This window comes from Nymphaea colorata, chromosome 11, assembly GCF_008831285.2.
Source record: "Nymphaea colorata isolate Beijing-Zhang1983 chromosome 11, ASM883128v2, whole genome shotgun sequence".
Taxonomy (NCBI): Eukaryota; Viridiplantae; Streptophyta; class Magnoliopsida; order Nymphaeales; family Nymphaeaceae; genus Nymphaea; species Nymphaea colorata.
In genome coordinates this window covers 19,424,714-19,440,986 of record NC_045148.1, presented here as the reverse complement: position 1 = coordinate 19,440,986, position 16,273 = coordinate 19,424,714, and the positions used below count along the sequence as shown (strand labels likewise).

The following is a 16,273-nucleotide window of genomic DNA, read 5'->3' as shown; positions in this document are numbered from 1 at the left end:
ATTAACTAACAGTCACTAAAAAAATAGTGGATTTACCAATGCGTGGGAAGGAGGACGTAGGTAAAACGGCATTTCCATCGATGAAGATCACGTTTCACCGACGGCGGAGCGATAATTGGATGTTTAGTTGAGTGGTGTAGCTATATGATGACTGGAGTTCTTTATTTTTAAATAGGAATCTTAAATATCTATCCCTATATTTTTATAAGTGCTCCATCAGATTTGAATACTTTTAAATAAATGCTTCTCCAGGGAACTTTTCTAGCTCTGCCACTGGTTTAGTCCATGCAAATTTTTCATGAAACCAAATTACTTCTCCATGAAACCAAACATAAGCTGGGCTTCTCATGAACATACCTTTGTGGAAAGAGTCAGAGACAGTGCGCTAATTAAGCTCCTTTACTCTTTTTCCTTTTCCCTTTTTTGAGAGTTCAGGACATGCCAGTTTCTCACACCACCCTGCAAAATTTTATTACTTTCATATAGGTGCCTCCAACTACTTGCTCAACTTTATATATATATACATACATGCCCCAAGAGATATGAGAATTAGTGGCCCTCATCCTAAAGTTTCTTGGTCTGCCATGGGAGCCAATTGTGTGTTGGTTTATTGCAGATTGAGTTGTGTGCCCACAGGTGGGCAGGCAACAAATTGTTTGAATTTGTATTTGTCATCTTAAGAAAGAAACTTGAATGCTAGCGAGAAAGAGAGAATAATAAATGTACAGAATTTTGTAGTTTGGTGGAGGAACACCTACGTCCACGGAGGAACTAGACACACTCTCTCTATTGTCACTGAGAGTGGTGTTCTTTCTCATCACATGTCCTTAAACGATTAAATGACATATTCTCGAGATATTTCTTTACATTATCATTGGCATTACAGAATGGGAAATTGCCAATTTCTTCAACTGAAGTGCTTTGGCAACTTTTGAGGCCAGCTCTATTGCCAACCTCTTTCCTTGAACGTTGTCTTTATCTTCTACTTTGTTATGGCATGGTTTGATAGAGATGTCATTTTCCTCAACACTCTCCCTCAAGCTGATGTCAGTAAGATTTAGTGTTTCTGAATTGTAAAAAAAAATTGAACCAGCTAAAGGCTTGGTAAAAATGTCTGTGACTTGGTAATTGGATCTAATAAACTTTATCTGAATATTTCCATTTGCAACTTGTTCTCCCACAAAATGAAAATTGATTTCAATTTGCTTAGTCTGTGCATGAAAAATAGCGTTTACAGCAAGGTACGTGACTCTCGATTTATCACAACCACAAGACTGGTTTCTTCTTCTTTGAAATGCCAAGCTCATCTAAAATTTGCTAAAGCCATAAGATTTCTGACATTCAGCATGAAATGTGAGCACCACTTTGTTTGATCCTTGAACCACCTCTATACTAAGAAAATGATGCATGACGCCAAGGTGCTTAACAGAAAATTATTTGCTGATTCTGTCAATAACTTTCTGAATTTCAATGGAGGAGTCCCCTATAATCAAAATATCATCAAAATACACCAAAATAAAAATTCTATTAGCTCCATGTTTGGCAAAAAAAACAAAGATGCATCTGCCATGACTCATGAAATATAAGTGTCAACAAATATTCTTTCAATTGTTAAAACCAAGCGCAATGTGCTTGTTTAAGTCTATATAAAGTGTTATGAAGACGACAAACAAATGAGGGTTTTTCCTTGTCCTTGAAACCAGGGGTTTGACACATGTAAACTTTTTCATTAAGAAGACCATGAAGGAACACATTGTTTACATCTAAATTTTGGACTTTCCATTCCATACTAAATAATGAGTCACACTGTAGTGGGTTTTATTATGAGCGCAAAAGTTTTTTCATAATCAATACCTTCTTTTTGGCTAAATCCTTTTGCCACCGATCGCTGGCTAAAAAACCATTGACATGTTTCTTTATCTTGAAAACTCATTTGCAACCGACAGTATTTTGAACTTTCTTTAGGGGAACAAGGGCAGGTAAGAGTTGTCATTTCTTCTAGCATTGCTTGTTTCTATTTAGGATCACCCATGCCCTCATCATGAGATGTGGGCTCAATCTCTACAACTTGACTTAGGAAGATTCTTGGTTTCCTGGTTCCATCCGTAGACAGGGTTGTCATGTGGTGTGTCCTACTAGGCTGGATTTGTCATTTCTTCTAGCATTGCTTGTTTCTATTTAGGATCACCCATGGCCTCATCATGAGATGTGGGCTCAATCTCTACAACTTGACTTAGGAAAATTCTTGGTTTCCTGGTTCCATCCGTAGACAAGGTTGTCATGTGGTGTGTCCTACTAGGCTGGATTTGGTCACTGAGTTGTTCGGTTGAGTCTTCAATAAGGTTGGGTCCATCTGAGATGAAGAAGAACTGAGTTCAAGAATAGGCTCAGATGGAGTAACAATAGGTACATGGTTTAAGGCATTTTGATTGTCTTGGTTCTTACTAGGTAAATTCATAGGTGGTAAAAGAGTTAGTTGCATTTCAGCAGGTCTCATCTTAGTTTTTTCCTCTTCAATTTTTTTCTTCCTCACATAATATTGGATGCAGTAGTTTTCTATTTCTTCAAGAGTAATGGACATGTTTTTATGGGCATATAAAAAATGTTCATAAAAAACAACATGCCTCGATATAACATCTATGCAAAATAGGGGTCAAAACAACCATACCCTTTGTGAGCAATTGTACCAGCTATATACCCAACAAAAATACAAGCTCGTGATTTTGGTTTTAAGTTGGAGTAAAAAGAGGAAAACACGTACAACCAAAGACTTTAAGATGATCATATGTGGGAGCCTTTCTAAAAAGAATTTCAAAGGGATTTTTATTTCAGGTGTTGGAGCTTGGCATCCGATTGATCAAGCATACGAGGTTCCAAAGGCATCAACCCAAAACTTTGATGTTAAAAAAGCATGCATAAGTAATGAAAGGCCAATCCCGGTAACATGACAGTGTTTTCTCTCCGTAGTGTCATTTTGCTATAGTATGTTGGGACATGAAATCCACTGTTTAATACCATGCATCACCAAGAAGTTGGAGAACTCTTCGCTTAAAAATTCTCCTCCTCTATAAACATGAAGAATTTTTTTCTTTTGAGTCCAATTGATTTTCAATCACTGATTTAAAACCGGCAAAGCAAGTGAAAACATTATATTTATTTTTAAGTGGGAACAACCAAGAGAATTTTGAATGTTCATCCACAATTAATAAATAGAATGTAAACCCCCCTGTGGATGGCAAGGCAGATGGACCCCAAACATCAACGTGGAGCAGCTCAAGAGCACTTTTGGCAACAAAGTTAGACTTGTTAAATGACAATTTATGCAATTTACTAATAACACAATCTATGCCCATGATTGTGTTATGATGCTCTTTGTTGGAAATCAGTCTATGCTTCTCAAGAAAATCAACAATCCTTGCATGCACATGTCAGAAACGATAGTGTCATAGCTTCATAGCTTATTCTTTGTCCTAAAGGGCTTACTCTCCTTTTGAGTCACAAAAGTGGCAGCAGTGGGTCTGGGTCACCAATATAATCCTTCCTCAAGAGGTCCTTCAAAAAGTATACTCCCTTTCACACGATCCTAAACACAAAAGCCATTATGATTAAAAATGAACCAACAATGATTATCCTTGAAAAAATGTGCAATTGATGTCAAATTTTGCGCAATAGAAGGAACATGTAACACATTATTCAACTTAAAACTAAAAGAGCCATGATGAAAAACTGCCTTACCGGTGTTCGCAATCATCATTTGTTCACCATTGCCAACCACAAGTCCCTCTGTTTGATCATACTTTTGCTTGTTTGAAATATTTCTAGCTTCACTAGTAACATGATGTGTTGTGCATGTATCCGGAATCCAAACAGAATTTCTGTCAAGGACCATAGCAGCAAATGCTTTGGAAATGTCATAATAGGTAGGAGCAATGTGATTTCTGCGTCCACAAAACTGACACACAACTTGAGAATGGCCTTCTTGTTTGCTATTATTAAACCCGTGATAGTATCGTTGTCTTCCTCCTCCACGTGAATGACCTGCTCCACACCCACGAAACTAGATCATCTTCTTTGACACGTTCTCCAATAGTAGCAAGCGAATCAAATAAAAACTTAACATGATTCAAATATTCAGTCACTGATTTATCTTCCTTCTTAACATTATGTAAATTGTGTTTCAAATGCACAATTCTAATGTTTGGTTGAGAGGCAAAGGTTTTCTCAAGGGTTACCCAAGCATCATGTGCGGTGGGAGTGCATATGATTTGGCTCAAAACAGCTTCTGAGACGGTTGCTTTTATCCAACTTAATGTTGGTTGGTCCACACGTTTCCATGCCAAAAAGACAGGATTAATTTTCTTGGTGTCTCCCTCACCAACAAACTCTTCTGGGGCTGGACACGGGCCTTCAATATATTTGATCAAGCCTTGGCTGTACATCACCAACTAAATTTTGTGACTGTCACAGGAGGTAATTGTTGTGATCAATTTTGACCAAAACCAGCCAGGAGAAAGCATTCCACTGAATCGTTAAGGACTGCATCGGCATAGTGCAGGCTCTGATGCCATGTTTGAATTTGTATTTGCTATCTTAAGGGAGAAACTTGAATGCTAACTAGAAAAAGAGGAAAAGAACAAATGTACAAAATTTACGTGGTTCGATGGAGGAACACCTACGTCCACGGAGGAACTACACACACACTCTCTGCTGTCAATGAGAGCGGGGTTCTTTCTCATTATACATCTTTAATCGGTTACATGGCAGATTCTCAAGATATTTCTTTACATTATTGTTGGTATTACAGAATGGGAAATTGCCAATTTCTTCAACTAAAGTGCTTTGGTAACTTTTGAGGCCAGCTCTATTTCCTTAGAACGTTGTCTTTATCTTCGGCCTTGATATGGCATGGTTTGATACAGTTGTCACTTTCCTCAACACAAATATGTACCAAAAGAGGGTGGGAGCATTTTTTAAATTTGCTGCAAAGTAAGTAGACATTTTTTACAATTTTTTTCTTACCCACTTAAAAAGTTTCTTTTTATTGTTTTAATAAGAGTATTTGGGTCATTGCCTTTCCTTTTATGCATGCAGTCCACTCCTGTGCAGCTAACCAGCTTGGGGTTTATTAGAACAAAAAGGATAGTAGAAAGCGGGCAACTTCAATTTTCTTCAAAAGCTCATTAATGTTCTTGAACAAATGTCACTACCCTTATGCGACGCATCATTTACCATTATTGATGGTCTCATTATTTGCCCTTTCCTTTCATAAAAGCTAATGTTAATCATTATTCGTGAAGGATTCAGGAGCATCCTTAACAAAAGTATATAGTTTCTTAGTCGGCAGAAGTGGCCACCATTAGTATCTGTCTGTATCTGTAAACACATGGAGAACTTTTGTTAGTAGGTGCATGCATGTACGTGTAGTGGTATGCGTAGAAGACCGCATCAGAGTACAAAAGCAAAGTCGGCAGAGCATTATTATTATCAACAAACAAAGCATGTGAAGGAATCCCTCCAATTCTTAGATTTTATGAGGGTCGCAATTAACTAACTATAGCCAAATAGACTGGAAGATTTGGATTTATATAACAGAAAATTGCAACCTGAGTACTTTTCATGTCGGCACTCTTTTTTCCCTATTTCTCTGAGGGAGAGTTATATGCTATGTCGGCAAACTACTGTTCTTTAATAACTAAAAAAAACCACGTGAAAGCATTCGTTTGTCCTATAGCCTTGGTTAGGGTTGCAAATAATTGATTTGAAAAATAGCCACAGATACAGTTTTCGACTTTTTATTCTTCTCGAATATTCTTTGGCAAAGTTGTTTTTTGGAAAAAAAAAAGGAAAAATCTCAGAGTTTTTTAAAAAATGAAAATGTTAGGTAAAAATTCAATAAATTATAAACTAATAAATATTGTATCGCATTTAGAATGTCAAGTTAAATATCTAGAACAAGAAAAAATGAAACAATGAAACAAAAGTTGAAAAAAAACAAAAACAGAAAATGAAATAAAAATAAATGAAAAATGACTAAAAAATCTTTTTAAATTCAAGAATATTTTTAACGTTTTTTAAATATCGAGATATTTTTCCCTTTTTCATTTTCTACAGTTTTTTTGTTAATCTTGCGATATTTTCGAAAATATCGCCTACGGTTTGTAGTTGTGTCCAAATTGAATCGGCCGGTAAAATAAAATTGACCAATCATTTTAACTTATTTGGAGCATCAAACAGAGTGTCCAGTTCCAATACCTGTAACATTCAGCCGTCTGCCTCTGAAAATACCATCATTACACGAGTCAAATAGCTCTTCATGCCGTTAAGGATCCAACACTTCCATAGGCGCCGACCCTTTTAAGTCCTAAGACTCTAAGAGTCCGAAAACAACAGCAAGCAGGTGAAGTCGCCGGCGATGATGTGGAAGCTTGGGAAGAGAGAAGGAATCCGATGTAAAGCTACCCACAATAGGAGCCTCCAAGCATCACGGGCCACGCCCAATAGACTGTGGTTAAGTAACCACTGGTTTGAAGCAAAAGGATGCCCCTCGAAAGATTTGATTCACAGTGGTCAATTGGACTTGCAGATTGATGAAGTATAGCCTCAAGATCATCATGATGTGTTCTTCAATTCCAAGTGGGTTAGAGCTATGAAAGATGAAACGGTAGCATTTACCAAGAATAAGACAAGGTCCCTCACTTCTCTCACGAATTCTACCAATGTCGTGGGACACAATTGGGTTTTTAAACTTAAATGAAATCCTGATGGATCTGTTGCTCGCAAGGAAGCGAGGTTAGTCGCCAAAGAATACAGCCAGCAGGAGGGAAGTGACTATGATGAAACAATTAGTGGTGTTGTTAAACCAATCACAGTTAGAAAGGTCATGGCTATTGCTATTTCAAAAGACCCTGAAATGTTTAAGCAGGCGATATGTTCCTCTTCCATGCATGCAAATGGGTGTTTGAGGGCCCGAAATTTAGATGGAAAAGATGCTCTAACATCATCATACCATTGGTTTCTCATCTAACCATTCCCCGTGCAAGTGGTGGTTAGCAATATAAAGTGGATGCTGCATATACTTTTGACATGAGTTGTCCAATGTTATCAACATTAGGGTGCATTGGCTTCCCTGTATCTGTTGATACAGGATCTGTAGTTGTAACTAAAACGATGTGGAGCTGATTTAGATACAGATTCCAAGTTAGCAGTGGCAATGTAAAAGCGATCACTATAGCACATATAATGATCTGATTTAAGGATTCCTGTAAAATTTTTCCCTTGCATTATCCTGTTAATGCTTAGAATATGTGACGCCAAACATGCATGTGAATAAATTTGAAAAGTAGAAGTAATTGAATGTAGTGACCAAAAGTTTTGAGGGCCTATTGCTGGTGAACAATGAGGTGGATTAATTAATTTTTGTAACGCAAGGTCATGGTTCAAAGAGATTAGCAGAGGAAGTTACAGGTACTGCTATGTTAATTTGTTGTGTTGTGCAGGTTCATCAAAGCTTAGAACAATAAATGGAATGTTGAAAATGAAATTTCAAACTCATCATCATCTCAATTCTCATAAAAGCATGTAGCTTGGCATCTTGAATATTTCAAGCGCCTTCTGATTTTATATGTCTGCACATGGATGCTCAAGACGTGCAATAGCACCTTTCAACCTCACCTGAATGTCAAACACAATTTAAGCAAAAGAAAAGTTATTATACAGTAAACAGTACTAAATACATGACATCCAGATAACGGTACACTAACATCTTTTCTTTTCTCCTCTTTGTAACATACACTATTTCTGAAACATATTTCACAAGTTTGGGCCATTTGCATTACTTATGCAACAACTTTCGTGGCAATGTAAACACTAAGTCCCCTCATTTGGTAAGCAAGTTATGTTTCTCAAGCTCAATATGAACTCTAAATGAAGAGTCCTTAGTAACTTTTGCCTTGAGTCTTGGTACTAAGTACCACGATGGAGTGCAAGAAATATCAAACAAGAAATCTGGGAAGGCCAATTTTGTGACCCATGCTTCTAACATCTTCTTGCACTTGCTGTCTGAACTCCTCAAAGGTAAACTTCCTATATATAGCTGGTCTTCTACAGGTTTCTATGATAGTATCATATGAGGGACAAAGGAAGAAAGCCACAGAGAACCTCTCCACTTTTCTGTTAGTCATTACTCTATGCTCCACGCTTTTATAAGCATCGTTGCTCCAGGCCTGAACATACAACAAACTGTTTATCATGATGACCATGAAGGTAATTGATGATGGTGATGATAATCATTTTGACATGCTCAAATGTTTTTTCTTCTGCTAATGTCAAAATATGAGAACTAATATAAAGTACCTGAAAAAGGTCGCCAATGTTAACTATCAGGGCTTTCTGATTGGGCTTAACAGTGATCCACTTTCCATCTTTCTTCAATTGCAGACCCCCAACTTGGTCTTGGTGCAAGATTGTGAGGAAGTCACTGTCAGTGTGAGATATCAGCCCGCAGACCTCAGAAGACACTGGACATGGAGGGTATCTATTGAGTCGCAGGTAGCATGAACTTGGACCACAATTCTGTGCAAAATAACTTGTTCTGAATCCCAAATTCTCTGTCAACAGTTGAGCCAATTGCTGTGCTAGGTCCGACACTGCTGCCGCATACTCATTAATGGTTCTTCTGAAAATGAACAGCAACCATCCATGAACAAAGGTGAGTACCATAGCGAAGAAGAAGAGAAGGACAAAGAAGCATAAGTTGAGCAACAATTGAACAATGGTGAGTACCATAGCGAAGAAGAAGAGAAAAGGACAAAAGAAGCATAAGTTGAGCAACAATCTCCTATGAATCAATGAGTTGACCGAACTATGCTCATAAATGTTTGAATCATGTCCACTGGGGTTGAGGTAAGATCACTTTTTTGGCAACGATAGCAGGCCACACATGTGCCAAAGTGCACTAGCGAACAACATGGTTTAGAGGCCATATGCACATGGTTAAATGGGTTAACTTTAAAATTTGTAGTGAAGGAAGCTTTACTAGCTCAGTCACCTTTCTCATCATTGAGAGAGAAAGGACCAGCCTAAATATCCAGTTACCAGCCGTAGCAAAGGATTGAGAAACTAATAACTAACTCTTTAGACCTGCAAGATTTCCTAATGCAGTATTAATGAAAAAGATCGATAGCTTATGTTTGAGTGGCATATGGAGCAAGTGATCTACATCCATGTCTTGGTGTCTCCACTTGGGTGGGGTCCTGACAAGTTAGCTGATATGATATATATGAGCCGATCTGTCTGCAGGCTGGCTGCATCAAAGACGTGAGTTTATAGGAGAAGGAAAGTACTTGATACACGGTTCACAATCCAGTTAACATAGCAAGGGTTGTCTGGCTCGTGTTTAGCTCTGAAGATATGATGCATGTGAATCCACATAAACCAATAAACTCTCACTCTCTCTGTCTCTCGTTCTCTCCAACCCCCTAACTCTCCTTCTCCCCCGCGCCACCCCCCACCAAACACACACAACTCTGTGTGTGTGTGTGTCTATCTTTTATACACAAGCAATTTGGTTTAATCATGGCCCTCGCTATACGGGTTGCTCAGCATGAACTAAGCATGCCCAAGCTCGGCTTAATTACTGATCTATATGAGCCAAAAGCTGAGCCAGATCTGATTTCCTTTTGAAGTAAACAAGCCAAGCCTGAGCACCAGCGTGTTTGGTTTCCTTTAAGCAGTCGTATTATTGCTGCCCAACATAAAAAATCGAACGCTGATGAAATAGACAATGCCAACTTAAGAAGCAAAGAAAATAACAAAAATGGAATATTAAAGGGAAAGAGAAAAAAAGGCAAGCATATATGTTCTTTAGGTACGTTAAACTGCCACTGTGAATTTTTCCCGTACACTTGCCGACCATGGTAGTAAAAGACAACCGATCAAACAATCGCTAGCTTGTGACTTCCAGGCGGTAAAATCCATCGAAGCTCCTCCCCCTCCCCACAGAAGTTGTGCATGGTTGGGTCTTGGAGTGAAAGATGCTAAACATGAGCTTGAACCTCATTAGCTTTTTGGGTGGAGTCATTGTTGCCAGAAATCGGCCAACTAGCAGCCGACACACATTCTGTTTAATCAATTAGAGAATATTGTACGTGTTGCCGACTTAGGGAGAGCAGAAATTTTCCTCAGGAAAAAAAATACTGCGTCAAAGCTGGCCCACTTAAGGGGCAGAAATCCAAATTTCCATATGATTCTGAATACGACTCTTTTCTGCAACCCTTGCCTCTCCAAAACCTGAAAAGTACTTATACTGTTTTGACACATGGGCTGCTATTTGTGGGTTTGATCTTCAACCTCTAGCTTTCTGAGTTGCATAATTGACGCTCAAACAATGTCATTTGGATGCATTTGAATTGGACGGCCAGTGCCTTGACAATTCTCCGTAAGTGGGTCCCCTCGCATGTGCATTAGACACATGTCCGCCGCTCCTCCACTAGATCTTTCCATATATATTATAATGCCTATGGACGTTAGTTAACGAATAGCTAACATTTAAGAATTTGTCTAATCATTAATTGTCAATAGAAACACCATAAGTGATCGTGAATTGGCTTTAGTTAATACTGATATGGTGACTGTTTTATAAGTTTTTAAATTTTAGCTATTCGACAGAAGCTGGTATTCAATATAATTAAATTGTCTTATATATATATATATATAATCTGACGTTAAAAGAAAAAAAAAAAAGAAAAAAAACGGAGGAGATGGCGGGGAGAGGCCGGTCGGCTCCCCTCCGCAGCACCGGCGATGCCCCGCCAGCCACCCAGAATAGCTGGCAATCCGCCGCTTGGCTTTGCCAGCCACCCAAAACGGCTGGCACCGCGGCGACCTCCCCTCTGCAAAAAAAATATGCCCTTGAAGTGGCCACCACTCCCTGTTGCCGCTGGGACGGCCCCGCGGAACATCAGGGGTCGGCCTTCTAAGGCTACCACTGATCACAAAAATGATGGATCTGTATGACACCACCTATCCCAACTGCGGACCATGGTTTTTATAACGTAATGTATCGGCAGTTATGAATTCTCTTGTTTGCTTCAGCAATGGATTTCATATAATGCAGATTGTTTAGCCTAACGAGTTTAAACTTCCTTAGATGAACGTGAGCCAAGCCATGAGCTCTTTGCGCAGCCCTGAAAATTTCTTTCCAAGAAACACAAGCCAAGGTACAACGAAGTGTGAAGCGTACCTTAGAGTGTTATCTGAATAGCTAGAGTCTGAACATTTGGCCAGAGGAATATGGAAGGCTTCCGACCATGATAGTTGCTGCAGATTGGTGGCAGATGGTGCACCCCACCGATATGTTTCTAAAGAGAAATCCAGAAGCTTCTCCTTGGCCTTCTTTTCGAATGGTTGCCGAAAAACTTTGGCCTGTTCATTACTCATCCTCTTTAAAAGATCAGTGGAGATGCCATGATTCACAACCTGAAAGAAACCCCACTCCGATGAAGCCTTTGCCATGTTTCTTATGCACTTTTCGCGTTCTTGTCTGCCCGCTTTCAGTATATGAAGGTCTATCAATGGCAGCTCGTGCTCTTCGACGATGACGTCATGGTTCTCCATTTGTTGTTTCTCAAAGAGAGTCCTGTACGTCTTATGCAAAGGAGGGTCCGATTCCTGGTTCTTCTGAATAGAGCAAATCAAGCCAAGTTCAGAAACAAAGGACCCAAAGCAATGACCAATAAACCGTGTATTTAAGGATGAAAGTTGTAAGTAATATATTATGGTCAATTGAATTAGTCCCTTTGGCAGCAAAAATGTTTACCTTTCTAGCTAGCTGGGCTGAATAGTCAGCTGTACTGGTTAATCTTTTAACAGTTGATTTGACATGGCCAAAATATTCATGCCACTAATTCTACAGTTTTGTGCGTGCGTGTTATATATATATATATATATATATAATTTTAAGTGGAAGGAAAGAAATTCAAATGTTATTGGTTCAATATTAATCATACCTCATAAACCTGTTCTGACATGTCCTTCTGACTGTTCAGCAACGACTGCTTTGATGAATCCATCATTGCTTGATCTGACCAACCTTGTTTACTCGCCTATGAGAAACGGAGAGAGAAATCTAGTAAGTCTATCTCAGGAGAAGAAAATTAATTACTTTCTTAAGAAAATACTTTGATGCAGGTAATAAACTTTATAGTGAAAATCATATATTTTTGTTCCTCCCACGCCGGATGATAAAGTTAATCATGAAACAGTACACGGGTGATTGCTACCCAAACGCCATCAAAAATCTTCAGCCTCACTTGGGTGTGCCCTCTCATATATGAAGGCACGCACTACTCTTTCCTTCATTTCAGTTGTTAAAACCAGCTAAAATAGCTACAACCAATGATGAGATCGCAAGCACCATAAATTGAAGAGCTGGAGTTCCACAACAAAGGAGAACCAGATTCATTCTTCTTTGGAGATATCACCAACTTTATAAACTGTGAGTCCTATGGCTGAAATGGACGCATGTTCAGTTCTGATGGCCGTCATATTTTGGGACCCAATCGTAACCTTAATTGTCATTACCAGCCATTAATGATTGGCCCGACTCTCCTCCAGTACCCCAACAAGCTTTTATTGGATGATTAATGGCAAATAAGCCAGTACTTGTATCAATTTTGTTGCCTAAGAAATGTCTCGAAGCTTGACTAAGCTTCACTGGCCAACACGGCTGGCTATTCGTCGGCAACTGGCTGGACGCACTCACATTAATCATAAAGAAACAAAACTCTATGATCAGAAATTCCGGATTTCATGATTCAACCACTTGGGGTTGGGCCATATTGCAGCGTGTCAGTGTCTCTGGTTCCTGCAGCCACTTCAATGCAGATATCCTTACAAGCAATTCCAAAGGACAGACTGCAAGAAAATAATATCAAGTGTAACCTATTTATATTCAATCCTAGTGCATTTTCACTGCATCTTGGGTGGGTGCTAAATTCAAAATCTTCATCTGGGCAGCTCCAAAATTGACTATGACATAGGGGGCTTGGCTCTGTTCATCTGGTTGAAACAACTTGTAAACGCTGTCAAATTGACATGACATCAATGTTTAAATCTCAAAATTTACAATCCTGAGAACAAGAGCACACATGCCCTAAATGTGTCAGTGAGGAAGAAGGGGATCAGGGGTTTTGTCAACCAGAGACCTCTCACCGTGCAGTTAGAGGGGAAATATCTTGTAAAAATTATTTTAACAAACATTAACTAGTTAACAAGAGATGAAAAGAATTTTAATTTGGGTTTGATTTACCCTCTCAACCCACTAGCACGTTTTTGACTTCAAGGACAAGCATGTATGGAAAGGGCGATAAGGTTCTGCTGCCACTTCTCAAATGATTTGAGACTATAGCAGGTGGGACCTGGCCTTATTATTGGAAGGACCCTCCGGCCCACCCACTAAATTCTCTGAAAAAATTAGTCCACAAACCTTGTCCTGCGGATGTAATGAATGGTGGGGATCTGCTGAAGCCCCAGTTTGCCAGGAACAGCTGCAAAAGTGCAATCCTCCAAATCATAAACAGGTTAAGTTCAAAAGCCTGCGAAAAAGAAAAGGAGAAGAAAACCCAATGTGTGTGAGAGAGTTGGACAGGTGGGAGAGAGGGAGAGTCTCAATGCTCAAATTTTTCAAAGACGCAAGTGGCTCAGCCAATAGATATCGGCACCCGATCTCTTTTTGGCACACTGCCAAAAGGAAATGAACGTTCTCTTCAGAACTATTCCGGCAGAATCTGTGCTAAAGGGAGAATTATTAATTTTTAATAGAACTTTAGCAACATGCATGGCGAGATATACATGATGACTCATGAGTCAGTGCAGATTAAAAGGTGCGCACGAGAATTATGCGAAATACCACCACAGCATTCGGTTATTCATCATCAGTATGTCATTACACCATATTAACAAGATTATCAAGGACATAAAACCATCAGTAATCTAATGTCTAACTGCAATTACTCATGAACCCAATAAAATGAATGTCGCTCTCTCTCTCTCTCTCTCTCTCTCTCTCTCTTCGAATAGGAATGAAAGTGATTGTGGAAGTCCTAAGGGTGGCTAAATTTAGAAACCTCTGCCGCTAAGGCTAATTCCCATTGGAGGTGGATGTTTTAATGTTGATATGTATATGAGTTTTGGCAGTTAAGACTAATTCATAGAGGCAAATGCAGTTAAATAATTCCTTCTTTTCTTCCACTCGGATGTTTAGAAGCCTCTTCAAATGAAAAAGAAATTTAAGTAACTAAGTAAAAGAACTTGGTGAAAGAAGGAGAGATGCAAATGTTGTGTGTGTGTGTGTGTGTGAGAGAGAGAGAGAGAGAGAGAGAGAGAGAGATGCAAATGTTACATCAGACCACCAATTCATGCATAAATTCCTTCACTTAAGCGTTCATTACTTGCGCTTTACAGTCACTGTATTGCGGAAAGCAACTAATAAAGCACAAATGACAAGGTGACAGAAAATAGGTAACATAAAACGAATCAAGCATGAAACGAATGAACACAAGAAAGAGGAAAGTCTCATTAGGAAGAGAAAATTTCATAATGAGGAAATTATTCTGTAGTGCGCAATAGCTTGCCATGCTTAAATCTCTCGCAAGGAAATCAAAATCATTTCAAGAGATGTCAAGGATTTTAGAGAGAGAGAGAGAGGTGGCTGAGAGGAGGAGGTGGGAGGAAGGGGCTTGCCTCCGTTGACAGTCACGGAGGAACCACTGATCGTTAGGGTCGTTTTCTTCCCCACCATGACCCTGCCCTCTGAGAAGACACCAACTTAGCAAGTGAATCGGCCTCGCAGAGGTTTAGACAGGGAGGCCGCCAGAAGCATGAATTGCTGCCACTGCATCCGTCTAACCTCTGCCTATCAGTAAATTAAGCGATGTGTTTTGTACTCTTCCCGTAGCATTAATCTAAGACATGAACAGAATTCCGTGTGCCTGCTCGAATAGATAAATAAATAACATTACAAGTATCTCACGCAAATCTTCTATGATCAATTTACATCTCTTTCTCTCTCTCGTACACAAACTCTGGATGATGGTGCTTGTGCAATCAAAAATATGTTACAACAAAAAAACAAGTTTGTAATCCAAAATTTTGAGAACGCAAGCAACGTATAAAAACAAGGCAAGAAGCTGGAGAAAGCACCTGAAATCAGAACGGAACAGTAGTAAAGAAACTAGGCACCGGGAAATCAGTGTATGAGAGGAAGAGAGAGAGCCACACCAAGGAAGTGATGTTGGCCGATATTTATAGGGTGAGCAAAATAGAGAGACAGAGTATATATATATATATGCAAGTGGCCAACTTTGAGCCCATGCCACATGAAGCGAAAGGCAGGCGGGATCATTAGGGTGATTTTCAATATCCAACCGACCGTCAATGTCTGGCCCTCTGCATGTTCAAGCTGCTGAAATGACATAAATGTACTCAGAAAGAGATAACAAAACAAATAAAGTTATTTTTCCATTTAATCATGGCCAGAGGGCAACACTGGCGTGTTGGACAACCGAATACCACACATCCAATACACGTGCTCCGAGGGTGCATGGATGTTCCATGTTTGAGAAAAAGGAAAAACAAAAAAAACAAAAAAACAAAAACAAAAACAAAAACAAAAACAAATACAGTAACATTCTTACTAAAAATTTCCATCTTTTCAAAAAAGGGAAGCCTGTGGAATCCCTTGTGTGACTGCGCCGACTTGCTTCCACCCAGTTCATAAGTTCATGATCAGAAGTGGAGGTTGCAATTCAAGGAATTGATGATGAAACCGTGAAATTACTGTGTGGAGCTCCATATCTCATCTCTTTTCTGCAAAAATTAAAAAAGACCATGTAAATTTTAGACCAGCTTAGTTTGAAATCCAGATAAGATCTGTAAGGACTAAAGATTCGAAGGATTGAAAACCTTTGGAACCTTGCAAGCCATAAACTAGGAGCCATGCAGTTACATTCTTATGATAAAATTTTGAAAAAGATTTAAAAAGTGATTACACAAAAAGGGTAAACGTGATTGCATTATTGCACCCAGTTTGCATATTATCGCTTTCCTTCATTGATTCAGCAGCAATCAAGTTAAGCTTATTCCAGCAACAAACTGAACTTCATACATTCAAGCTCAGTCTGTTTACCTGACCAGTACTTCAGTTGTTTTCGTTTTAGAGAGTTACCAATCAATCCTTAGATCCGCCTCTGTTAACGCGCATCTACACGTGTTTTTA

General features: G+C 39.1%; 1 protein-coding gene across 3 annotated transcripts; it reads right to left on the bottom strand.

Annotated features, from left to right (window-relative positions):
- Positions 1-7,727: 7,727 nt before the first annotated feature.
- Positions 7,728-15,296, bottom strand: LOC116263975 (gibberellin 2-beta-dioxygenase 8-like). 3 transcript variants are annotated; one of them, XM_031643827.1, is made up of 6 exons: positions 15,199-15,296; positions 13,484-13,592; positions 12,006-12,101; positions 11,240-11,676; positions 8,353-8,674; positions 7,728-8,222 (listed from the first exon to the last, which is right to left on the bottom strand). In XM_031643827.1, exons 3-6 carry the CDS (start codon positions 12,069-12,071, stop codon positions 7,992-7,994), a joined length of 1,056 nt encoding a protein of 351 aa, XP_031499687.1. In that variant the 5' UTR covers positions 12,072-12,101; positions 13,484-13,592; positions 15,199-15,296; the 3' UTR covers positions 7,728-7,991. The 3 variants fall into 3 exon arrangements, with proteins under 3 accessions (XP_031499687.1, XP_031499688.1, XP_031499689.1); XM_031643828.1 differs by having other exon boundaries at positions 13,484-13,544; positions 15,199-15,290; XM_031643829.1 differs by lacking the exon at positions 13,484-13,592 and having other exon boundaries at positions 15,199-15,264.
- Between the last annotated feature and the right edge of the window lie 977 nt (positions 15,297-16,273).